Source organism: Protomyctophum parallelum, assembly GCF_964188405.1.
Source record: "Protomyctophum parallelum genome assembly, chromosome: 18".
Taxonomy (NCBI): Eukaryota; Metazoa; Chordata; class Actinopteri; order Myctophiformes; family Myctophidae; genus Protomyctophum; species Protomyctophum parallelum.
The window spans coordinates 10,765,778-10,792,230 of NC_139716.1; the positions used below are offsets into that span (position 1 = coordinate 10,765,778).

At 41.3% G+C, this 26,453-nt stretch overlaps 1 protein-coding gene and 1 long non-coding RNA gene across 2 annotated transcripts; one reads left to right on the forward strand and one right to left on the reverse strand.

The window, feature by feature from the left end:
* Positions 1-2,347: 2,347 nt before the first annotated feature.
* On the forward strand, positions 2,348-11,397 carry hemk2 (HemK methyltransferase 2, ETF1 glutamine and histone H4 lysine; the record flags this gene model as incomplete). The annotated part of the gene is made up of 6 exons (XM_083789402.1): positions 2,348-2,508; positions 4,552-4,638; positions 5,717-5,807; positions 6,687-6,770; positions 9,277-9,418; positions 10,717-11,397. The coding sequence occupies 6 exons, from the start codon at positions 2,348-2,350 to the stop codon at positions 10,833-10,835; spliced, it is 684 nt and encodes a 227-aa protein (XP_083645528.1). The 3' UTR covers positions 10,836-11,397.
* Positions 11,398-22,707: 11,310 nt separating this feature from the next.
* LOC310875315 lies at positions 22,708-25,013 on the reverse strand. The gene is made up of 3 exons (XR_014570636.1): positions 24,877-25,013; positions 24,740-24,810; positions 22,708-22,806 (listed from the first exon to the last, which is right to left on the reverse strand). It is a non-coding gene; the product is annotated as an uncharacterized lncRNA (long non-coding RNA).
* Between the last annotated feature and the right edge of the window lie 1,440 nt (positions 25,014-26,453).

A 26,453-nucleotide genomic window follows, 5' to 3' on the forward strand; every position in this document is an offset into this window, starting at 1 on the left:
GAAGCAATGGTTTATCAGCCGGTGGCTATGAGCATTAGGCAAAGGCTGACGAGAAGCAGCGGTACGTACACGCAGGGGCTCCAAAAGGAGCCCGATGCGGTGATCTGGTGTAGAGATTTAGGTGAATACTCAGAGTGAGGAGAGTCCGGAACTGTACTTACGCACAAGGGCTCCGTAAGGAGCCCGTTGCGAGGATCAGGTCTAGCATGAAGTGGTTGTTGCTTCAGGTTGTTGTTGGTTGAGTCGTCAACGTTCTCATCTGGGTGTCAGCAGCAGTGTTTGTTTGACAGCTGACCAGTTGGCAGTGAGCATCGGCTAGTTTTATGCTTCTGTTTTTCAGTTTTCTTTAATGCTCTGTAAACACTTTGAGCTGCATTTCATGTCATGAAAGGTGCTATACGAATAAAGTTCTGCTGTCTAAGACTATGTCATTCTATTGATACATGTACGCTGTGCGCGCTTATAAGAATTGCACTGCAGCATACACTGTAGATTGGAGTTCCTAGTCGTGGCTGGATTTTTAGGTTCCACACAAAACTATTTCTCAGTTTTTGTTTTTGTTCCTTGAACTAGTTGCATATCTGCGCCATTAGAAAAATGAGCATGTCTCTGTACACGTTATAATTAAATTATTATTGTTATTGTTGTTGTTGTTGTTGTTAGTAAAACTCCTCTCACATCATCACCACAGACATCTTACATTATAACATTACCCACATTCTACAGCTCAATGTGTAATACGTGGTATACAATACGATATGGATTAATTGAATTAATTAATTGAATAGTTTATTTGTCAGAAATGGAAACCGCACGAGATACATTCAGTCAATGAGGCTAAAAGGATTAACACACACAATGTCCTGCGGAGGTTGGGGACTTGTTTCCATTGTGGTCCTATGTATTCAAATCATCAACATAGCATACAAAATAACGCAATAATACTATGCAATTACAACATATTAATATTTGTCTTCAACAAATATTAAACCTATAATAAAGGAGAAAAATGAAAAACGACTGCAGTAACACCTTTTTGGGAATGTCCATAACCTCACCTTGTGGTCTCCTGCTTTAAACATTAACCACCTCATTTTTTGTACTTTTATTTTTATTTTTTTCCAGTCCAGTTTGAAAGAAACCAGTGTTAGTTTATACCATGCAATGCAGAGAAACAGTTCTACATGCCATGTTGCATAGTATTAGTAATTGTAGTAATCATGTGTGGCCAGGAGATGGCAGCAAAGTGGCCATAATCAACTAGTTAAAGGTATCGTATCTGATTTTATTTGTTAAATAAATAAGTGTTAATACTAGCATCTATATTCTGATAATAAGCATTGCTTGTGTGTGTGTGTGTGTGTGTGTGTGTGTGTGTGTGTGTGTGTGTGTGTGTGTGTGTGTGTGTGTGTGTGTGTGTGTGTGTGTGTGTGTGTGTGTGTGTGTGTGTGTGTGTGTGTGTGTGTGTGTGTGTGTGTGTGTGTGTGTGTGTGTGTGTGTGTGTGTGTGTGTGTGTGTGTGTGTGTGTGTGTGTGTGTGTGTGTGTGTGTGTGTCGTGCGCGCTCGACCAGTGTGCTCGGCTGTCATGATATCACACTAGCCTCGGAGACCACATGCATTTTAGTCATGGCGGAACTTCATGTATTGAGTTTGTGCTTAAAATGGAGTTTGTGCTTAAAATGTACTGTAAATTCTACAAACTGTTAATAAATAAATATTTCAATTCAACCTCGTGTTTGCACTTCCTTCATTTACAACCCACACATCTACATGAACGTTCAGGTTTCAAATATAAAGTGCTTACCCCAGAGCCACAGATGTTACAATTCTCATCGACTGTGTATACATACTCGTATCTTCCCCATTGTTAAATAAAAAAGCATTTTAATTAGATCGATGGCCATTTTTTTCATAGTTAATAATTCATCCGAGTGCAATACACCTACCAACCGACAGAGGCGCGTAGAAAGCCTATGGCGGAAAAACCCAGAAAATGGCCACCCATGTGATTAGAATGCTTTTTATTGAACAATAGGGAAGATACGGGTACTTATATCCACGCGGTGAGAATTGTAACATCCGTGGCTCTGGGGTGAGAACTTTATATTTGAATTCCTGAACGTCCATGTAGACGTGTGGGTTGATAAATGTAGGGAGTGCAAACACTAGGGGTTGACCGCCATGACGAGCGCTACTTAGTCATCAACTTGCGACGGGCGTCGTCGTCGTCGTTGACGCAACACAACGCGACGGAACAACACGGACAAAAACAACAACACAACATTAGCACTGACTACAGTGCCATGTGAGTGAAGCGTCTGTCTCTGTGTGGTGTTTGCGGTACGACATGTCGGGTGGTTTTTTGACTGGTTTATCCAGTGGCTATCCCACGCCGCTGTACTCCCACGCGGGTCGTGGGGACTTTGAGGAGGTTTACGAGCCCGCCGAGGACTCCTTCCTCCTGATCGACGCCCTGGAGCGAGATGCGCGCACTCTACAACAGTTACGGTAAGCAAGAGTATTGTTTTCATTGTAGTATTGAAGATTGATTGATTGAAATATGTATTAACAGTTTGCAGAATTACAGTACATTTCAAGCACACCTCGATACAAAGACTGTTAACCCCCCCCCCCACCGCCTTTCCCCCCTCACTGTATATGTTTCTTTTCCCTTTTTTTTTAACCTCCTTTATGATGAATTCCTGTTCTGTTCTTTGGCTATATAGAAGTGTCTTTTTTTGTACGTCTCTATAATGTTTTGATGAATTGAACAAGGTGGACCCTGTTGTAAACAAGTGTAATGCTTAATTGGGTCGTCCACTCACAGTTAACAGTCTTTGTATTGAGTTGTGCTGGAAATGTACTGTAATTCTGCAAACTGTTAATACATATTTCAATCAATCAATCAATCAATCAAAACTGTGAGTGGACGACCCAATGAAGCACTACACTTATTTACAAGAGGGTCCACCTTGTTCAATTCATCATACCATAAATACAAATATACACTTCTAAAAAACAGGAAATCATCATAAATGAGGTAACATGGGGGAATAAAACATACAGTGAGGGGGAAAAGGGTGGCATTCAACCTGTGGTCCTCGAGGGGGCTCCAGGTGGTCCGTGGCGTGGTGGTCTCCAGCTAAATGATGGAGAGTTGAGTTGGTAACCAAATGGAGTGGACCCTTTAATATGCCTTTTAGATCTTTGACTTTGGGCCACTTATTTGTTTCATTTTACACTCTCAAGAGTTAAAGGAGAATTCCATACTAAAAGGCTTTCTTACCTTTCTTTGTAGTTAATTGTTACGTCCCCACCAAAGAGGTCCAGGTGTTATTTTGTGCAAAAGCTCCTTATTGGCTATTTCCCCTACCATAATCCCTAAATGAATTGCATTGAATTGAATGGGGCTATGGGGTGTTGTGCTAATTCGCTTATTTCCATCTCTCAAAATTATAATTTCTTTGTATATATCCCCTCTTCATAATGTAAATAATATCCCAAGCGGCACACTTTACTACTTCTTTCGATGGAAATAAGCGAACTAGCATAACACCCCATAGCCCCATTAAATTCCCATTCAATGCAATGCAATTCATTGAGTGCTTATGGTAGGGGAAATAGGCAATAAGGAGTTTTTGCACAAAAAAACACCTGGACCTCTTTGGTGGGGACGTAACAACTACAAAGAAAGGTAAGAAAGCATTCTAGCATGGAATTCTCCTTTAACATTATTGTTAAACATCTGCAATGTTTAAGGGTATTGTTCAATTTGGTTTCATTTTAGGGTATTGTTCAATTTGGTCAGGGCGACGGTATATGGTACCTTCCCTGCAGGCTAGGGCCTCAAGATCGTTTGTTCCCATAAGTATAGGGCTTATGAACAAACAGGCCCCATCTCAGTTCCGTGCATAAAGTGTGATGTGATGCCTCTTGGAACTATGACTGGTGGCCTTCTGTTGGCACTGTTTCTTTATTGTCTATGTACTGTGTGATCTGTTTGTTTGCATGTTTTATGTATATCCTGATGACTGCTGTGCACAAAACAAATTTCCGAAAGGACAAATAAAGTATCTATCTATCTATCTATTGTTCAATTTGGTTTCATTTTAGGGTAATGTTCAACTTGGTTTCATTTTGCACTCAAGAGTTGCATTGTTAAACATCTGCATTACTTAATTTACAAAAAGTCTACCCAATTAGAGAATGTAGAATTGAAATTGCACAATAACAATATTCTTTGGGACTGAGAGGCTATGAATGTCATAGCCAGAAATGCACAATAAATAATGGGCCTGGTTGAAAAACCACTGCTGTACAACAGATCAGTCATTCTCTCAAACGTTGTCATTTTAATCTCTCTCTCTCTCTCTCTCTCTCTCTCTCTCTCTCTCTCTCTCTCTCTCTCTCTCTCTCTCTCTCTCTCTCACACACACACTCACAATAATTTGATAGTTTGCAGTAGGATGCGGTGAAAGAAGGTCTTGTTGTGTTTGCCTGTCTCGAGGTTAAAATTGTGATGTTTTACATTCAATGTGTCTTCTTTCCCAGGCCGTCTGTGTGTGTGGAGGTGGGTAGTGGATCGGGAGTTGTGTCTGCCTTCCTAGCCTCGGTGGTGGGCTCTTCGGCATTATACCTGTGAGTTCTATCAATGCAGCCTTCAACAGATGTACCGACAGTGGTGGAAGTACTTTTTTATTTTGTATTTACTTAAGTAAAAGTAACAATATAGTCTACTTGCTAGCCCATAGAGCCCCATTGTGAACCCGGACATGTTGAGTACACCGTCACCAACATTTTATGTTATAAATGTTTAGTATGGGTCCCCAGCATGTAGAAACTGCCGGATGCTAACTTGCATATGTTGAGCAATTTTCATAATTGGCATAATTAGCTTTAATGACTATAATCATATATATGGACAATATTTCAGGCTCAATCCCAGGCCTTAGGCATATTTTCGCACTAATCAGTCTTTAAAGCACCAAATTTGGCCCAGATGTCGCCCAGGGCATGCTCTACTGATTTAGCTAGGGTGCCGGCAACCTTCAGGTTTGCCATAGCTGCCCGCCACTGAAAACGGTTTTGTCTGTAACATTTCAACAAGATGAGCTACAAATGCAAACTTGGTTTCTATTTCATGTTTTCTGAACATTTCAATCATGTTGGAATGCTTATCATTACGATTGGGTGTGTCTGGAACCCTAATTAGCATATTTCCAAGATGGCGGCTATTAGTCTACTTCCCAGCCCATGGAGCCCTACATGCTGGGTCCCCAGCATGTAGAAGCTGCCGGATGCTAACTTGCATATGTTAAGCAATTTGCATAATCGTATTGCCTAATGGCCTGGTATGGCGCTGATGGCCTAATGTACCATATACAGTATATTTAATATAACCATCCCGTGGCGTCTGCCTGCATGCCTCTGGGCTGCCTTGTCAGCCTGTGTCACTCGATGCGTTTAGTAGAAAGCAGGCAGAGTCGTTCAAAACGTGAATTGGGGGGGGGCTACCTGGTTCTTCTTCTTGTACGTGGGTGACTGGTCTATCTGGCAGTCCGTTACCGCCAACCTATAGCGACATTATAAAGTGTGCGTTCTCGTGTAAAGGGTCAATAACAAAATGAGAGCGCAACGGGGACTTTAGCGTTTTCTCTGGCGACCGTTCTCTTGTCGAGGTGGTCTCAAGTCCCTGGCCTGTCTTGTCTTCCTGCAGATGCACTGACCTGAACCCGGCTGCGGCGCAGTGCACGGAGAGGACGGCTTGCTGTAACCATGTCCCTCTGCAGCCCGTTATTACAGACCTGGTAATGCATGCATATATACTGTACTCTCACTCTCACACACACAGGCACTTTGACGCCATCACAGGAGTCATCGCCATGCTGACTTGTGGCGGACATTTTTGTAAAAAATAAAATGCCACAGACATACAAAATGAGACGATAAGATTAGCAGAAATGCATAAAGAGATGGGGCCCTCAATGACCATAACTGTCAGGTCTGTAACTCAGAGAGTGTTCAAACTAAAGTAAATAATTACATTTGAGATTGAGAACCACTGGTGCTGCTAGTGAACTCCCAGTGTGCCGTGAATCAGTGTCGTACACATTGTGAAGAAAACCTGGAGACTTGACATTCAGAAATTGGGCCTTTCAAAAATAGATGTGTATCATATGATCAAACAAAAAACATTATAATGGTGTGTGGGAAAAAAAAAAAAAACTAAAACTGGCTAAGGATAGGACCAAGTCTTGTGACACGCATGTATGTATAGGGACATATTGAGCACTCCTGTTCCATATACTATAAACTATATATATTTTTATGTTTGGGGCCTTTGGTGACTCAATGTTTATACCTTTATTCAAATGTTACACAGGGAAAATAGAAGATGAACGAAAAATGCCACATCTTTACTAATTACCAAATGAATTTATTGTATCGTTTGTATTGTGTTTTTCTGTATTGTTTTGTACTGTACTGTGTTTACTTTTTGGTCTTGTTTTTGTTTCATTTGTTGTCTTATTTGTCCGATTTTTGTATTTGCATTTTTTCGTTCATCTTCTATTTTTCCCGTGTAACATTTGAAATAGGTATAAACCCAGGCTGGGTCACTGATTGTTCTGTTACAGGTGGAGAGTCAGGCTGAGTAGAGCAGTGGGTCACCGATTGTTCTGTTACAGGTGGAGAGTCTCCTGCCCAGGCTGAGTGGACAAGTGGACGTTCTGTTGTTCAACCCTCCCTACGTGGTCACGCCTTCGGAAGAGGTCGGCATTGGGCAAACCGTTCGTTGATTTTGACGGCAAACTTAAATGTTTCTTTTTGTTTTGTTTTAGTCGTGGTCTTTTTGAACGACATTTACCACATTTGGTTTCAGTCACATTTCAGTCATCTGAAATGTTTTTGGTATTAGTCTAGTTTTAGTCGACTAAATGACATGCGATCTTTGTCGACTGAATCTACAGTTGATCTTCGTCGACTAATATGTGTTTTGGCGGGCCTTGAAGACGTCATGGAAGGCGTCGTGTAGACTTGGTTTCATGCTGAAAATAGCCGATCTACAAGCATGACTATGACATTTTTCGTCGTAGTTTTACTCGAGTCAGCAACTCTACCTGTCCTGTTATATAAAATGTATGCTATACTACAAAGACCATATAACGTAAATATACGGGATTTCTGATAGAAATGCAGTGTGATAAATAAACTGTCGGACATTACTAACCCTATCCCTATACCTATACCTCACAGGGAGGCCACGGTGAGTCTTAACCGGCCATGTATGTCGGACTCCGTCGCCGTCTAAAACTTTACATTATCGGCAAAAAAAAAGTTGTTTGCGGTTGGCACAAAAATAGTGGCGCAAGTGGCGTTCGATATAGAATCGTATAGATAATTATTCAATACCAGTGTGGGTTGGGAGTCTAATGATTTGACTGAGGCTGGTGCTGAGATGGGGCATTCTGGTCTGTATTAGAATATTATCCCATTCTGACCTGAGATCAGATTCATACGAGTTTTCCACTGGACACACACTGGTCTGATTAACACATTCTGACCTGAGATCAGATTCTAAAAATGTGAGTCGTTCTTCGATTTTCCAAAAAATAGCAGACCTACAAGCTCGTATCGCGCCACTCGGTGGCGCGATATGAGCTTGTAGATCTGCTATTTTTCAATAGCTAAAGCATAACATGATGCCAACACCAAAATGGGTGCCCGGTCAGAATGGGTTAAGACAGCGCCCAACTCATGTAAAAAGAAAGCCCCGCCCAGGCAGTAGGGGAGGGCTCCCCTCCCCATACAGTATTCCTGGCAGATACTGTATAGCTGAGACTTCTCCATTCTGCTTATGTTTTCAGATACTGTATATAGCTGAGGGGTGACTTCTCCATTCTGCTTATGTTTTCAGATACTGTTATAGCTGAGGGGTGACTTCTCCATTCTGCTTATGTTTTCAGATACTGTTATAGCTGAGGGGTGACTTCTCCATTCTGCTTATGTTTTCAGATGCTGTATAGCTGAGGGGTGACTTCTCCATTCCGCTTATGTTTTCAGATGCTGTATAGCTGAGGGGTGACTTCTCCATTCTGCTTATGTTTTCAGATACTGTATGGCTGAGGGGTGACTTCTCCATTCTGCTTATGTTTTCAGATGCTGTATAGCTGAGGGGTGACTTCTCCATTCTGCTTATGTTTTCAGATGCTGTATAGCTGAGGGGTGACTTCTCCATTCTGCTTATGTTTTCAGATAACTGTATAGCTGAGGGGTGACTTCTCCATTCTGCTTATGTTTTCAGATACTGTATAGCTGAGGGGTGACTTCTCCATTCTGCTTATGTTTTCAGACACTGTTATAGCTGAGGGGTGACTTCTCCATTCTGCTTATGTTTTCAGATACTGTATAGCTGAGGGGTGACTTCTCCATTCTGCTTATGTTTTCAGACACTGTTATAGCTGAGGGGTGACTTCTCCATTCTGCTTATGTTTTCAGATACTGTATAGCTGAGGGGTGACTTCTCCATTCTGCTCATGTTTTCAGATACTGTATAGCTGAGGGGTGACTTCTCCATTCTGCTTATGTTTTCAGATACTGTTATAGCTGAGGGGTGACTTCTCCATTCTGCTTATGTTTTCAGATACTGTATTAGCTGAGGGGTGACTTCTGCATTCTGCTTATGTTTTCAGATACTGTTATAGCTGAGGGGTGACTTCTCCATTCTGCTTATGTTTTCAGATACTGTATTAGCCGAGGGGTGACTTCTCCATTCTGCTTATGTTTTCAGATGCTGTATAGCTGAGGGGTGACTTCTCCATTCTGCTTATGTTTTCAGATGCTGTATAGCTGAGGGGTGACTTCTCCATTCTGCTTATGTTTTCAGATGCTGTATAGCTGAGGGGTGACTTCTCCATTCTGCTTATGTTTTCAGATGCTGTATAGCTGAGGGGTGACTTCTCTCCATTCTGCTTATGTTTTCAGATGCTGTATAGCTGAGGGGTGACTTCTCCATTCTGCTTATGTTTTCAGATACTGTATAGCTGAGGGGTGACTTCTCCATTCTGCTTATGTTTTCAGATACTGTATAGCTGAGGGGTGACTTCTCCATTCTGCTTATGTTTTCAGATACTGTGTATAGCTGAGGGGTGACTTCTCCATTCTGCTTATGTTTTCAGATACTGTGTATAGCTGAGGGGTGACTTCTCCATTCTGCTTATGTTTTCAGATACTGTGTATAGCTGAGGGGTGACTTCTCCATTCTGCTTATGTTTTCAGGTCAGCCGTAAAGGCATAGAGGCCTCCTGGGCCGGCGGGAGGCGGGGTCGAGAGGTGACCGACAGGTTTCTACCCGTGGTACCTCAGCTGCTGTCCAATCGGGGCATGTTTTACCTCGTCACCATAGCAGAGAATGATCCAGGTGAGTGTTGGCCATGTGGCCTGTTCCCCTCCTGTCCTCTGGCAAATAAATACTAATAAAAATCTTATTTGAACCGGGGACCCCCCAAAATAATTTCACCGGGGTGAAAAATATATATAAATATATATATTTGTGCTGCAAGCCTGTACATTGCTATTTTTGTTTCGAGAACTACTGATTTAGAAGGCATTTGTAGAATTGCCCTCTGTACCTTTTTAAGGGCCATTTCACCGCTGGAAGAAACTGCAATAACTCAATGGTATTTTTTGCACATTTTGAAAAATAAAGAAGTCTGTGTGTTTGACTGGATTGTTGAATTCTTTACAATGACCATAATGCTTTGTTGCACTTGTGATGGGGAGACACCCCATGTGGGCTGTCTTACTGAGACAACATGTAATCCAGAAAGGAAGTATGAAACCACATTTTCATGATGACTTTTTGTCATGAAGATGGTGTCAGGACTAAAATATCTAAGAACACATATTATTGCACACACAAAACCCCCCAGAAAAGTGTTTCTTGTGCCCTAAGCATCATTAACCCATTCTGACCTGAGATCAGATTCATACGAGGTTTCCGCCGGACACACACTGGTCTGATGAACCCATTCTGACCTGAGATCAGATTCTAAAAAAATGTCAGTCGTTCTTCGATTTTTCAAAAAATAGCAGACCTACAAGCTCGTATCGCGCCACTCGGTGGCGCGATATGAGCTTGTAGATCTGCTATTTTTAAATAGCTAAAGCATAACATGATGCTGACACCAAAACGGGTGCCCGGACAGAATGGGTTAAAATAAGATCTGGTTGCAAAAGGGGTAAAGTGGCCAACACATTTGATGCTTTCGACGAGTATTGTCCTATCAAATAAAGACGCTTGGTTCTCAGGACGAGTATACTTGTTCTAAGGCGTTTTATATCGATATAAGAAAGCCTCACAGTTTTCAATTTTTTGGAATCGCTCTGGTTGCTAGGCCTGGTTGCTAGGGCCCCCGCCTGCACTTCTTTTGCGCACGCACATCCATCAGCTTCTGTTATAGCCACGGCCTTTAGACACTGTTTTCTCGTAAACTACGGCGCTGTCCGTGGCGTTAATCAAATCGAGCTCATTTCAGATTTCACGGTGCATCGGATGCTACATGCATTTAAGCTAGTGAGAAAACGAAAGTGCGTCCCGTGCACCCAAGCGCTACCACTTTTGGCCACAAGGTGTTAATAGAATTGAATCATTGCAGCACAGTGACTACTGCGTGTACGGGGAGGTCATAAAGTGTTGGTTTTTCTTTCTTTCACCAGAGGAGATCGTCTCTCTGCTGGAGAAGTCTGGGCTCACGGGTGTTTCATGTTTGTCTAGGAGAGCTCGCAACGAGAGACTGTCAGTCCTGCGCTTCCACAGAACCCACACACAGCCCTGACCGGAGCAAACACTGTACCTCGCCATGAACTCGACCTGCAACCCACAGAGCCCTGACTAGTTTTCATTTGACCGATCAGAACGAGGTTGTGGAGCGACGGGATTATCTGGCATTCCTCCACTCTTGTTTGTTTTCTCTCTTTTGCAATTGGCTGACAGATTCTGAATGCGCGAGTCCGCGAGTCCGTCATGGGCAGCAGGAGAGCAGCTTGATAGAGAGAGCTCTTTCCAACCCCAATGTTGTCCTCTAGCTCTAGGTCCAGCTATGGTTTCTTCCCGATCAGGCAAAGTGCCAACCCAGCGGGTATTCCCAGTAGCCAATGACACCTCAACCAGGACCATGGGACGAGTGTGGAGCGCTGGTACTGCCAATGGAACGTCAGTGTCCATTCTCTCTGCCTCTGAACCTTCAGGAACCTTCCTTCACCTTAACCCATTTAGGCCTGACGTCGAAATCAAAAACAAAAAAAGTCTTCTAAATCCTGACAGTTTTCTGAAATACCTATGTTTCTATATCAGTGGTGATCAATATTTCATGTCAAGGACCCCAAAGATTATATGTATTTGGCCGCCGACCCCCCATCTGAAAATATGTAGGTCCAGTGACACCCTGGAAGCAAAGATTTGAGTTAAAAACGTTCACTGTTCACAAATTTGCACGATTTCACGATAAACAAAAAAATAGCAGACCTACAACCAGCGTGGCACCGAGTGTCGCGCTACGAACTTGTAGATCTGCTATTTTTCCAAGAGCTAAAGTATAAAATGCTTAAAACACCAAAAGGGGTTCCCGCCCCCAAAATGTGTTAAAAACACAATTCAACCTCCGTCTCCCCTCCTCTCCCTGTTCTTATCCTCGTCTGTAGGGGGCTTGGTAGGCCAGCTGCCCACACTGCGTTGCACTGCTGGGGGCGTTCAGAGAGGAGGTCACCTTTAACCCATTCTGACCTGAGATCAGATTCATACGAGGTTTCCGCCGGACACACACTGGTCTGATGAACCCATTCTGACCTGAGATCAGATTCTAAAAAATGTCAGTCGCTCTTCGATTTTTCAAAAATAGCAGACCTACAAGCTCGTATCGCGCCACTCGGTGGCGCGATATGAGCTTGTAGATCTGCTATTTTTAAATAGCTAAAGCATAACATGATGCCGACACCAAAATGGGTGCCCGGTCAGAATGGGTTAAAACCTGGCATGTAACAAAAAATAATAATACATTATTAAAGTTGTGTAATGTCTTTAATATTCGATCTACAAGCCCACAACTTGCTTACTTATAAGTAACGAGTAACATTACTCAAAATGAAAGAATGTTTCAATTCATATCGAGGTCTTTTGCGACCATTGGGTAATCATTATTTTTTCTTCATTAACATTCATTTGTTTACACGGACTGGCGAAAATAAATGTGAGCACTGGCTGCAACCTCTAGCAGAGTGCTTTAGTCTTATTTTGAAGAATGTGCCTGTCTCTGTGAAAGTTGTCTCCATGTATAGATGTTTTATTGCGACTGCAGGTCGCATTTACTATAAAATCATGCATTTCTTGTCAGTCAGTTGTTTGGCATGACCATATATGGTCATGCCTCGTGACATCACGTGACATCATCAGGGATGGAGATCCCCCTTAGATCTCCATGACCTGTTATGACATTCCATAATTATGTTCGATGTCTCCCTTTTGACTGATCCATTTAAACTCTTGAGACGGGACTGCTCCAAAGATATTAGTGCAGCCGCCGCGCCCGGCAGCCGGTGAAAACAGGCCTGAAAATGAAGCCTTTAGATCTCCATATAGGGAGCTGACCTATTCTGACATTCCATATGTTGATCTGACCTCATCAAACCCTGTACACGCTCCATATATGGCCAGTACAGGATTAATTCCATTATGTTGACCTGAGCGCCAGCACTCGCCCAGCAGTCTGCTAGTGTCACCCAGGCGGGCGGGTGCATGCGTTAGGGCGGGGTCTTACTGTGTGTGTGTGTGTGTGTGTGTGTGTGTTAGACATGCTACGTTCCATGGACAATAATATCACTCAATCTATTCACAACTCCCCTCAGCTGTGCTGAACTGATACTGACTGGAATTAATTTCTCCCCAACCTGAAATCACTAGAATAAGTTTGAAGACATAATGCATACTGTTTACTGTGATGCATTTGTTTTATTTTACACAAATTGTAATTTTCACTACAACAGTGTGACAGTGTCACGCCACAAACAAAGTATAGGGTGTTATTTTATGTACTAAATCCTATGAAGTTGAAATATGGAGATGAGGGTGTTCTGCATAACGGCGACAATTTACTGTATTTTTGATAGTTTAAATGCGAGCTTGAACCAACCTTGTGATACGTAAGACAGGAATGTACTGAACCACACTGATCATGGGTGAAACATATTTTACCCAATACAATATTTTATAAAAAGATGTGCTCCAATACTTTTCACGTCATAGTCCTTTTCAAGAATAGTGGTCCTCTATTTTTTATTAGAAAGAGATTAATAAAACACTATTATATTGTGTTGATAGTGTCCTCAAACTAAATACATAATCATTATGCTCTGATATTTGCATGCCTGTAAGCCAACAAATGGTGAATACTGCCACCTTGTGTCCAAAATGAAACGTAACCTAAAACAGAGTCCCATATAATGCAACTTTGCATTCACACTTCTAGAGTCTATTTTATTGAATGTTTGAGCATTCTACAAGTTTAACAAATATACATTCAATTCTCACTTGGAAAGATACGAAAAGATGACCTATCCTATTGCTTTGCTGTCAAAGCACAGATGTGTTGATGAAGCGAGAGTCACCATATTCCATTTCTCCCTGTAAAGGGACACTATTAATGATTTAGAACACTTTGCTGGGGTCTTTTTGTGGTTTTAGATATTTTAGAACACTGAGGACTTAACTTTACAGTGTAGGTTGGGGTCCCAAAGATTAAAAAATGTTTAATCAAATGTGGGGTCCTCAATGCGTGTCAAACTGGGGATCCTTGAAATTAAAAGGTTGAAAATCACTGTCATAAAGGCTGTGCGTGTTTGTGTGTGTGCGTGCATGTGTATGTGCGTGCTTTTTCTGCGTGCGTGCCAACTAGCTCTCCAGGCTCCCAGCGAGCTAATCATTCCTAGTGTCCACGTGGGTCTTGGAGCTGCCGACCTCTTTGGGGATCTGTCGGACGGCAGACAAAACATACTCTCCCCCCATGCCTTCGGCCTGGTGGAGACAAAAAATATTTGGAGGCAGGATGAAATAAGTTTCGGAGAGAGCTTAAGGTTTAACAATTATTTTAGTAGGTATATAGTCAATTTACATAGAGAATGTGCTACAGGTTCAGAATATTATTTACATCAATATAATTTAGAATAATCAATTGTTGATTCCAAATGAATCACCGAAGCTGAGCTGAACTCCGGAACTGAACTGAACTGAACTCCTCTTCACAGTATTGTTCCAGGCTAAATACTGCAGATCACGTCAGATTGGTTGATATCAAGTTCATTGGCTGGAGATGTTTCATGTCCGCAATGTCAGATGACAAAACCAGTGTTGGCGCTCCCTCATTAGTCCAACGCCTAGATGATGAGGATGGCGCTCATGTCCTCTGTCCCGCACAGGGATGCCCATTGAAGCCTGGAGAGCGGCAGCGCCTAGGCAGGCGTTACCAGGCAACCTGTAGATAACTTCTTTCCATGCACCAAGTTACTAGGCCAAGGTCAAACTAGACTGATAACACAGCAGCTGCATATCAAATTAAAAACAGCGCCTACAGTATTGAAAGTTTGTGGCTGAAGGCAGACCCCATGGAGACTGAATAAGGAGTCAACAAGATATTAAATGGGACAGATGAAAACGTATTTTGACCATAAACATATGAATGACATGACATTATAGATGATAAGGAGAACAACAGGCAGTAGGTTAAGAGTAAAATGATGATCTGGAGCATAAGGTGACAATTATGAATCCGGCCTGGGTCAAAGTTCAGGAGAATATGAGACCTTGACCATTGGACATTAGTTTGTAAACAAATAAGACGCTTTTTATCTATCAACATTGAAAAATATATTCTGGATGTGACACTTACAAGCCGAAATAGCGCAGTTGGTAAGAGCATTAGACTGAATATTTAAAGGTCCGTGGTTCAATCCAGGCTTTCGGCAGTTGAAATGCTGTACAGAAAATCCTATGACTCTTAGGCTGATCTCACATAAAACAAACAAAAAAGCAGTGTGAATTGTCTGGACCCAGTGGCTCAGTGTGTTAGAATGCTGCCACATGATCGGGAGATGGTGAGTTCAAACCCCAATTCCAAATATTGCCAGAATGTAGATCTGGGAAGGCCGGATTCTGTAACTACCGGTAGATCATCAACCAATTTACTTAAGAGAGTATTCTTTTCATAAGGGGCCCAATGTAAGAATTCCTTTATTAACCCAATCCTTCAATAAAAAGTGAGTTTTGTTAACCCTATAGATATAGAACACTAACCTTATATTTGTGTAATTTTCATAATGTTGCTGTTGTCTGAGGTGATGTCTGGTTGTTGGCTGATCCAAGATTTGGGTCACACTCACAAGGTGGCGGTAATGCACCAACAACTGGATGCCAACTGCCTTAAAACAAGAAGAAGAAGAAGAAGAAGAAGCCATTTTGACAGAATGGTGTTCACTGTTCACTGTTCACCAAGCATGGTAGGCCAAAATGTTTGTTGCAGCTGATGCTGCCACTGGCTTTTGGTTGTTTTAGCACTTTATTCTGTGTCAACATTAATGTCTTCAAATGAGTTGACCACAAATGAAGTGCTCTGCTGCTGTGTCTATAGAGACGTGGAGATACCGGTAAAAAGCATACATGTGTTGTACATTCTACCTGTATCTGTGTATTTAAATGCACTTTTAGTTTTGTAATATCACTGTCTTTTCTTGTAGCTGTGGTGCTGTTGATGTCCCCGGCCTTGCCCTCGCATTGATTGTGCTGTAGTATCACTGCAAATCAAAGTAGTTTTTGTTCTTTTAATAATGATTTGAATGCAGTGTTTGCTTATACCAGGGCTGGCAACTAATGTGTTTTTCCGTTTCCTTAACCCATTTAGACCTGAGAACAGATTTTACAAATGTCTTCTAAATCATGACAGATTTCTGAAAAAACTGTTTCTATGTCAGTGGTGCTCAAACTATTTCATGTCAAGGACCCCCAGAATTATCTGTATTTGGCTGTGGACCCCCACCTCAATATATGGTGTTCCAGGGACCCCCCCCCCCCAGAACCATATATTTGAGTTAAAAATGTTCACTGTGAAAGAATATATATAAGATTTGCACACATTTTCAAGATTGTTCAAAAATCGCAGACCTACAAGCTCGTAGAGCGGAGGTTGTAGATCTATTTTTCAACAGTTAAAGTTTAAAATAATGGTTAAAGTGGTTAAAAGCTATAAGGCGACACCGATGCGACCCCATGGTCTAAATGGGTTGAGGGGACCAGTCTTTTTATGTTGTTGTTAAATTGAGTTATCCATTTAGTTTGTATAGGCAGTTACTGTAGACATTTGAGTTGTTTTCTATACTGGCACGTTTTAATTGTTTTCTCTAATCTGTAACAATCTGTTACCTTGTTCACGGCCGGGTCCGCCCTGCTGCACACGACTTTCCTCTGTTGTTGGGACCTTTGGGTGTTTATTGGTGTGTATGTTTACCTCCACTGCCTTGACTATACAATAACTATTGTATTGTTGGATAAACCTGAAGCCAATCCCTAAATAGGCTATTTAAAGTTTAAGTCACGCACTAGAGGGTTTACAGGAGGTATAATACATTGAGTTGTCCCCTTTTCTTTCCCCAATATAATTTCGGTATAATAGTTGGTGTCCTCGGTCCGACCCGCCCTTTCATAGGAGAGCTAATTATAAACTTGTCACCTTATTATCTTATCTTGCCTGCCATTTTTTATATACTGTGTAGCCACATTGAAGTAGATTTGTTATATTGTGCACGCACGCGCACGCACACACACAGTCACACACACACACACACATTACTGCTTGTTTGGGATTTTGCTGTGGTTACTTATTTACTTTGTTATCATCAGTATATCTTTTAACTTATTTAATTTTTTTACGTGTAGGGCACAGTTTATGGAAACCTCGCTCAATGTCTTCGCTACTCCTGCACAGCAACGACCCACTGCGCAGACAGAGCACCAAGGACCCACTGCGCAGACAGAGCACCAAGGACCCACTGCGCAGACAGAGCACCATGGACCCACTGCGCAGACAGAGAACCAAGGACCCACTGCGCAGACAGAGCACCAAGGACCCACTGCGCAGACAGAGCACCAAGGACCCACTGCGCAGACAGAGCACCAAGGACCCACTGCGCAGACAGAGCACCATGGACCCACTGCGCAGACAGAGCACCAAGGACCCACTGCGCAGACAGGATGGACATCACAGTGAGTACCACTCGGCACCCCCTGCTCTCTCTCTAACCGTGCACAAACACCCAGCATCATATTTTATATTCAGTGGTGGAAGAATTAAGTACAAGGATGATTTACTTGACCCATTCAGGACGGGAACCCGCTACGAGCTTGTAGACCTGCTATTTGTTTTGAATGGTGAAAATGTGGTGCAAATCTTTGAATATATATATATTATTTCATATATATTCTTTGACGTGTTTAACCAATTAGTACTTTAAGTATATTTTGGTGCCAATACTTTTGTACTTTTACTCGAGTAATTCTTGAATACCAAACCAGACTATGTATACGATTTGGTAATGATACTGTACTTTTACTTAAGTACAAACTGTGAGTACGTCCTTCTTTTCTTGGAAATACATTGAACTGCGTATTACAAGATTACAAAAGGCATAATACATAAGCAGTGTAATATTAAAAATAAGAACAGCAGCATGAAATGTGTTATATAAAGTAAAAACAAGCATAGAACGGTGTGAAAACAATACTGTCATCTCATTTTAAACGGTAACAAATGAAAACAAGATTAGCTTGCAAGTTTATAAATTGCCCCATGCAATGACATCATGGAGTCCATTATTGAAGTCCATTGTAATTGATTCCAGGTAAATGGAGCGCTAAAACTGAAGGCTGTTTTACGGCCGGCTGGCTGGCTGGCAATTAAAGCAGACGGGAAACCCTGGGCTGTTCCAATCATTATCAAAAAGGTTTTATATTTATTTGGCTTGCTATACTAGGGATACTATACTGTAAGAAGCTTGGGGGCTCTTTTGGGTCAAACAACAGTAGTGTGTTGCTGCTAGAGGCCCATTGGCTCTGTGTCTCTCCAATTGATGATGTTTGGTTGTAACCCCAATCCTTGTGTTGGGAATTGAAGTCTCCTGTATATATGGCAGCTGCAAATACCAGCAGGGGTGAAGGAATTCACATTATCATGTCTTCTGCAGATGAACTTCCACCAACTTCTAATACCACCACCTTCTAATACCACCTCTTTCTGACACGTCCTAACACCACCTCTTTCCATGTTGGTGGAAGCTGATCTACAGAAGAGTATAGATGTGACCAGATTTGACTGAGGGACTGCCATCGCGCAGCCTCCAACTTTTCACCAGAGGAGAAAAACTGAAATGATTTATGTTGTATCCAAAATGAGATAATACCTTTTTTAAGAGTTTAGGTAGGTGGTTCCACAATTAAATACATTTAAATTGAAATTTTAACTTTATGTTGAATTATTGGGAGTAATCGAAATCTAAACGCAATATTCTTTGTAAAATGTATAAAGTTGATTATATTGATTTGAAATCAATATAATCAACTTTATACATTTTACAAAGAATATTGCATTATTGGTAGTTGACATTACACATACACCAAACCAATCATGATCTTAATATATTGGTTGTTAACTCACTATCTTTGACTTTAGACAATCAAAGACAGTGGGGTTGTAACCCCAATCCTTGTGTTGGGAATTGAAGTCCCCTGTATATATGGCAGGTGCAAATACCAGCAGGAGTGAATTGAATTCACATTATCATATGTCTTCTGCAGATGAACTTCCACCACCTTCTTCTAATGCCACCTAGAAGAAGATCTAGATCAGCTTCCACCAACTTCTTCTGAAAAAAATCCAAAATGAGTTAATAGCATAGGCATGCAGACTCTTCACAAGCATGTCTCAAATAAATGTGCCTGCCTTCTATAAAGGGGGACTTCAATTCCCAACACAAGGATTGGGGTTACAGCCAAACATCATCAAATGGAGTGACACAGAGCCAATGGGCCTCTAACGCCAACACACTACCGTTGTTTGACCCAAAAGAAGCTTCCACTCTGCACAATGGAACACCCATACCAACCCAGACCTGGCCTTTGCCATGTGTCAGCAATGTAAATGCATCAGTACCTCAGTCAAGTGCAGTATCTTGCAATTTATTACAATTTAGGCATTTAGCAGACACTCTTAATCCAGAGCGATTTACATTAAGAACGAACGAAAAGCATGGCAATACATCACACACAAAACAACACGAACACACACGAAACATGAGTAAGCTAAGAACGTAACAGTATATATCTATATAATGAAACTATACATATATGGGCCATTCTACCGAATTTCTTCAAATTCAGAGTTGGAAATTGTTGAAAAACTTTGCACCATATTTAAGGGACACATATTTAGTAAAGGCACAGTCAATTATCATATCATATTTTAATAATGTATTGGAATATCTTTTCTCTCCCCAGATTTGTCAAAAGTCTATTATATTTTTTATTCCCCCCTGTAGACCATTTTTAAGAATTTATGGGGTTCCACAATTGAATACATTTAAACTGTAAATGTATGTTGAATTATTGAGAGTAATCAAAATTTTAACGCAATATTCTTTGTAAAATGTATAAAGTTGATTATATTGATTGAAATCAATATAATCAACTTTATACATTTTACTATAAGAATATTGCATTATTGGTAGTTGACATTACACATACAACTAACCAATCGTGATCTTAATATATTGTTTGATAACTCACTAAAACCAGTGTTTCGGTAGTGACTGCACTGTTTCGCTAGTGACCACAGCATTGTCTTTACAATGCGATGCCATAGTCACTTAACTATTTTGCTAAATATTAACTCATAAGATGCTTTACATTTGCTCAAGCTACTACTAAACTACTACTGCCTGATCACTTCGGTGCTAGGTCGTGTGGAAGCCCAACCATCTCCTTTGCCTCCATTCTCTCTCTGCCACATTTTTTACATTTTGTTTTGGTATTTTCAAATTTGGTATTTTCAAATGTCATATTGATTCCTTGTGCAAAAAGCTTAAATTCACTCTGGGTTTCTTCTACAGATTGAAGGCTTGTTTTGCTTTGTTCAGCTCGTAAAAAACTGGTCATTGGTCTCTTTCTGTCCCAATTGGATTATGGTGATACCATTTATAGGTTTGCCTGCTCCTCAACCTTGACCAAATTGGATCCCTTGTACCATGCTGCATTGAGATTCATAACAAATGCACCTTTCAGAACACATCACTGCACGTTGTTTGCTGCAGTCGGTTGGTTCTCATTGGCAGCTCGCAGGCTTCAGCATTGGCATATTTTCATTTATAAAGTAATTCTGGGTGACCTGCCGTCTTACATTTCATCCAAATTCGACCTGGTCCAAAACGGCTTAAACCTCAGGTCAAATGCTTGGCTGCGGTGTGTAGTACCAGCATTCAAATCCGAGGGGGGTAAAAAATGTCTGGCCTTCTTCGGCCCTTGGTCGTGGAATGATCTACAGTCCAGACTAAAATTGGCTTTGAAAGTTCCCTTGAGAAGTTTCAAAAGGATCAGCTTTGATGTACTATCCATACTTGCACATGTTTGGATATGTACTAGCCTATGTTCATGCCTATTATATTTATTATATCGACTCAGATCGTGGAGATTGTGTATATGGTGTATTTTTCCCTGCTACTAAAAAGTAGGACAGGTGAGTTGTTGTATTTATGCATATATATAAAATGTAACATTGACAATGTGGTATTTTTTTTTATTTCTGCCTCTTCTTGGCCAGTTTCCACTTGTAAAAGAGACGCAGTCTCAATGTGATTTTACTGGTTAAATAAAGGTTAATAAAACATAAAACAACAATAAAATAAAACATTTGGACCACATGATGAAATAGAAATCAGAATTAAGTACATTAAAAAGCATAAACATCCAATTTTGTCATTACCGAAACAATCATGTCACTAATTAGTGACTAATTGTTTCTGTAGTGACTGTTTCGGTAGTGACAATTTTATCTAGTTTTTAGCTTTACTCTACAATGCTAGGCAAAACATGCCTAAGAAAAACAGCTTTAAACTGATGTACATGAATAGAAACATCACATTTAGCAGAAAATCCAAAAAACTCATCATTTGGCCATGAAGTCTGTCACTTCTTAGTGAAGAGTGTGGGGGTGTGGCTTAAACCAGGCTCCATCTATGGACTTAAACTCTTTCTGTTCCGGTAGTGACATGAAAACAGCATTGGGACAGCATTTTTTATATATATTTTTTTAATTAAAACAAATCAATCAATTTCATTATTTCAACTTCCTTATAAAATAAATCTAGGAAAGTGACAAATCATTACTTTTTCATGAATTGAACTTTAGGGGTTAGAGGTTGGGACAGCCACCGTCCAATAGGAAGTAACATATAAAGTATGTTTTTTATATATTTAATTTCACATTATCTCAATTAATGTTTTGTGATTAATTAGACTATACTATGACATTACAGTGAAAAGTCTGAACACTACACTGCGTTTTTCATTGTGGGACTGCAATTTGAACTAATTCGGTAGAATGGCCCATATACTATACTAATATACTATAAAGTGCTATGACTACATCTATGTAACTGCTATACGGTAAGTCAGTATAAAATGGCTGTTGGGACAGATGTTACCAGGGCGTTGTCTTTGTTTGGTGTCCGTTCTCTCACACAATCACTCAGTATCTTGAACCATCTACTGGCCTAACATTTTGGTACTTGTTATGTCGGGGCTGAGCCTCGGGCCGGCCTGGGTAGGGTAGGGCCGGGCCTTAATTCTCAGGCCCATTGAGAACTCTACATCTACCCCTTCCCTTCCCCATCCCCTCCTCCCTTTTCTCCTCCCTTTTCTCCTCCTCCCCTTGGTTGCGTGGGTTCGTTTCCCATCAGTGCGATTGTTATTAACACTGTACAGACTCACAGTCCAGTAAGTCCTGCCACTAATTCATCATCCGGGGAGCCACTCCCCGGAGTTATTTTTTGTCTCCCACTCTGCAGTTCCATGACTGTGGACCAGGCTTCTTCACGGAGCCTTCACTGAGCCTATCAAGAGTGTGACTGTGGACCCGGCCTCCTCACAGAGCATGACCATGGACTGCTACCATATCATAATACACCACAACACTGTATTTTATCTTAACATTTATACCACTTCATATGATCTGACATCATTGTGGCAACATGTTGAATGTCCTCACTTGTAGCAGGCATTATGTATGTGGGGACATGTGGGTGAATGTCATTGCTCGTAATGGCTTAGGTATGTGACTCTTCCCTTTGCATCAGGTATCATCTGCTTGACTCTTCTCGACACCCACAAGCTCTCTGGCACTGAATCGTCCATAATCATAACGTCTGCTGTTGCCAGGTTCTTCTTAATCCGAGTGCATTTTTGTGGCTCTTGAAGCAGAGACAGGTACTCGCCCATCTCTTCCAATACAAGTCAACAAGATACTGCACTTTTTCACCCTTCAGCATGTATGAGACTTATTTTGTGAACAGCTGAAATGGCAAGACTGAGGTGCTGATATAATTCCATTGCTGACCCACGGCAAAGGCCAGGTATGGGTGTTCCATCGTGCTGGGCTCTTTTGGGTCAAACAGTAGTGTGCTCTGTGTCTCTTCATTTGATGTTTGGCTGTAACCCCAAACCTTGTGTTGGGAATTGAAGTCCCCTGTATACAGTATATGGCAGGTGCAAGTAGACCTCAGCTTCCACCAACTTCTAAAACCACCTTCTTCTAACACCACCTCCTTCTAACACGTCCTTCTAACACCACCTCCTTCCATGTTGGTGGAAGCTGATCTGCAGAAGATATATGATGATGTGAATTCACTCACTCCCACTGGTACCAACCCAGACCTGGCCTTTGCCGTGTGTCAGAAATGGAAATGCATCGGCACCTCAGTCATGCCAATTGAACTGTTCACAAAAAACTTGTATACACACTGAAGGGTGAAAAACACCACCTCCTTCCATGATGTGTTGGAAGCTGATCTGCAGAAGACATGTGAAATTTAGAAAATCTATGTACAAAAAATGAAAAGAAAGACATGTATCAAGGTTCAAGGTTGTTTATTAGTGTCCCCGAAGGGCAAAAGGTTTTACAGCAGGCCATAAGGCTTGAAACACATATACATGAATCAAACCAAAGTTATTGCTGCTGGTCGCAAGCATTAAATGTATGGTTAATTGAAGTGTCAAAAAAGTGTCAAATAAACTTTATTATGAAAAGCTTTGTCTCCCACTCTGCAGGTCCATGCACTTCTATTATGTACCCCCAGCTGCCTCAAGTGTGTGACCGAGGACCAGGCCTCTTCATGGAGCCAGCAACAGAGTGCCTGCCTGGAAATGGCCATCAAGTATCATATGTAAGCTAAGAACCTAATTTCTATGTAATGAAACTATGCATATAGATACTATAGTGCTACTGTATGTCTAGACTAGAGTCACACAGATTTGTGTGCAGGCCAAGACGAGCACACTGGAAAGACCTGTGGACAAGTTATGCCTCATCTGTGAGACGGAAACTAACGTTTAATGTTTTCATGAAAAAGTTTATTTATTGGATCAGTGTCTCTCCATTTGATGTTTAGCTGTAACCCTAATCCTTGTGTTGGGAATGATAGTCCCTTGTATAGATAGCAAATGCAGGTAAAAGCGGTAGTGAGTGAATTCACATTTCCATGTGTCTTCTGCAGATCAGCTTCCACCACCTCCTCTACCATTTCCTTCTAACACCACCTCCTTCTAACACCACCTCCTAACACCATGCACCTCCTTCCATTATGTGGTGGAAGCTGATCTGCAGAAGACATGTGAAATTTAGAAAATATGTATAAAATTTAAAGGAAAGTCATGTACTGGGTATTGTGTGTCAAAGTGTCTCCTCCCCCCTTGGTTGTGTGGGTTCATTTCCATTCAGTGCGATTGTTACAACACTTGTATTGTATGTGTTTTTGTATGGATATTTTTAAGAACGTGCTCAGGGACTACAGATGTAAACTATCTTTTGGCTAACTCTGTCCCATTTACATGGATGTGAAAACTGACATGTTGATTAATTAATGAGCATTGTCCCCGTCAAATAAATAAACATTAAGACTCACTGTCCAGTAAGGCCTGCCACTAACTCATCATCCGGGGAGCCACTCCCCGGTGTTTATTTTTGTCTCACACTCTGCAGTTCCATGGACTTGTATTATGGACCCCCAGCTGCCTATCAAGGGTGTGACTGTGGACCAGGCTTCTTCACAGAGCCTTCACTGAGCCTATCAAGAGTGACTGGACCCGGCCTCATCACAGAGCATGACCATGGACCATATCATAGTACACCACAACATTATTTTATCTAAACATTATTATACTACTTCATATGATCTGACATCATTGTGGCAACATGTTGGTGACTGTCCTTGCTTGTAGCAGGCAATATGTATGTGGGGACACGTGGGTGACCACGGAAAAGGCCAGGTCTGGGTTGATATGACCACGGAAAAGGCCAGGTCTGGGTTGATATAGGTGTTCCATCGTGCAGAGAAGAAGCTTGGGGGCTCTTTTGGGTCAAACGGTATAACCCCAAACCTTGTGTTGGGAATTGAAGTCCCCTGTATATATGGCAGGTGCAAGTAGATCAGCAGATCAGCTTCCACCAACTTCTAACCACCTCCTTCTAACACGTCATTCTATCACCACCTCCTTCTAACACGTCCTAACACCACCTCCTAACACCACCTCCTTCTAACACATCCTAACACCACCTCCTAACACCACCTCCTTCCATGTTGGTGGAAGCTGATCTGCAGAAGTGTGTGAATTCACTCACTCCCACTGGTACCAACCCAGACCTGGCCTTTGCTGTGTGTCAGCAATGGAAATGCATCGGTACCTCAGTCATGCCACTTGAACTGTTCACAAAAGACTTGTATACACGCTGAAGGGTGAAAAGTGCAGTATCTCGTTGACTTATTTTGGAAGAGATGGGTGATTAACCCCCTGGTCTCTGTCCCTACTACTATATGAAGTTGTAAAACTGTGGAATAATGTTGTGATGTCAGTCATGGAATAATGCTATGTCAAGCCTGGATCTGTAACAGCTTTTCACTGAGAATCAATTCATATAAATTCCCCTAAACTTTATAATTCAGTGTGGTCTGAATCCCTGCGTCTTTACCAAGGTGTTTTATCCATTGCCTGGATTGTGTTCAAAGGGTTTTTCTAGGATTGGCTAAGGTGACTAAAGGATTTTATTGAAAGGGTATGTGAAATACCCTTTAAATAAAATCCTTTAGTCAGTCATTTGTGAAAGGTAATGTATATAGATTAATTTGGTATCATTCAACGTTCTCTCAAAGGTTTATCCATTGCTCTATCTTAAATTGACAGCTCACTATATTTGACAACTAGGCCTAAGGTTTTTGAAAATATAACTATTAGGATAATTTCTTTGGGGTTTTTCCATTAAATTTTTCTGGTGGTCTGGACATATTTTAATTTAAGGTCCTGGTTCAGACTTACATTATTCACTTATAAATATAAAATAAAAACATTCTCATCATAATGGTCAAATTAGAACCATCACTGTCTCTCCATTTGATGTTTTGCTGTAACCCTCTTCACAGAGCCTATGTGACTATGGACTCTGACTCCTCACAGATCACAACCATGCACTGCTACCATGTTATATTACACCACTACACTGTATTTTATCTTAACATTCTTATTCCACTATATACTGTATTATCTGACATTGTTATACTATATATTATCTTACACTATTACGTTTATTTCTATTGCTACTACTATTGCCTGTGTTTCCTCTGTCTCTCTATTTTTCTCTCCCCCGACATAGTCGGGTTCTGCTTGATGTTTCTTCTAAATTCCAATACCCCAAATCTCGGCCACTTGCTCACTCACACTCGGTGATATTGGCCTAAATACCACTAGGTTTTTTACTCTGAATGAAAATTGTTACGTTTCATTTATCAGCAGACACTGACATTGTGATTGTCTACACGAATTTCACATATTTCAGCAGGTCACCAATGTCATCGTAACACCACCATGCTGGAGTGGCTGAGATTTTGAGGTATTGGAATACAGGCTTTTATATGTGAAATGTGGACTATTGTGTAAGGGGATTGGACTATGTTCAAAAGGATATTTGAGCCCAGGCGGTGGCGTAACCGTCTGGGCACCCGACTGGTAATCCAGTCGCAGTGTGCCGCGGGTTCGACTCCCGAGCCCGACACGGCCTTTACTGCATGTCTTCCCCCACCTCTCTCCCGTTTCCTGTCAG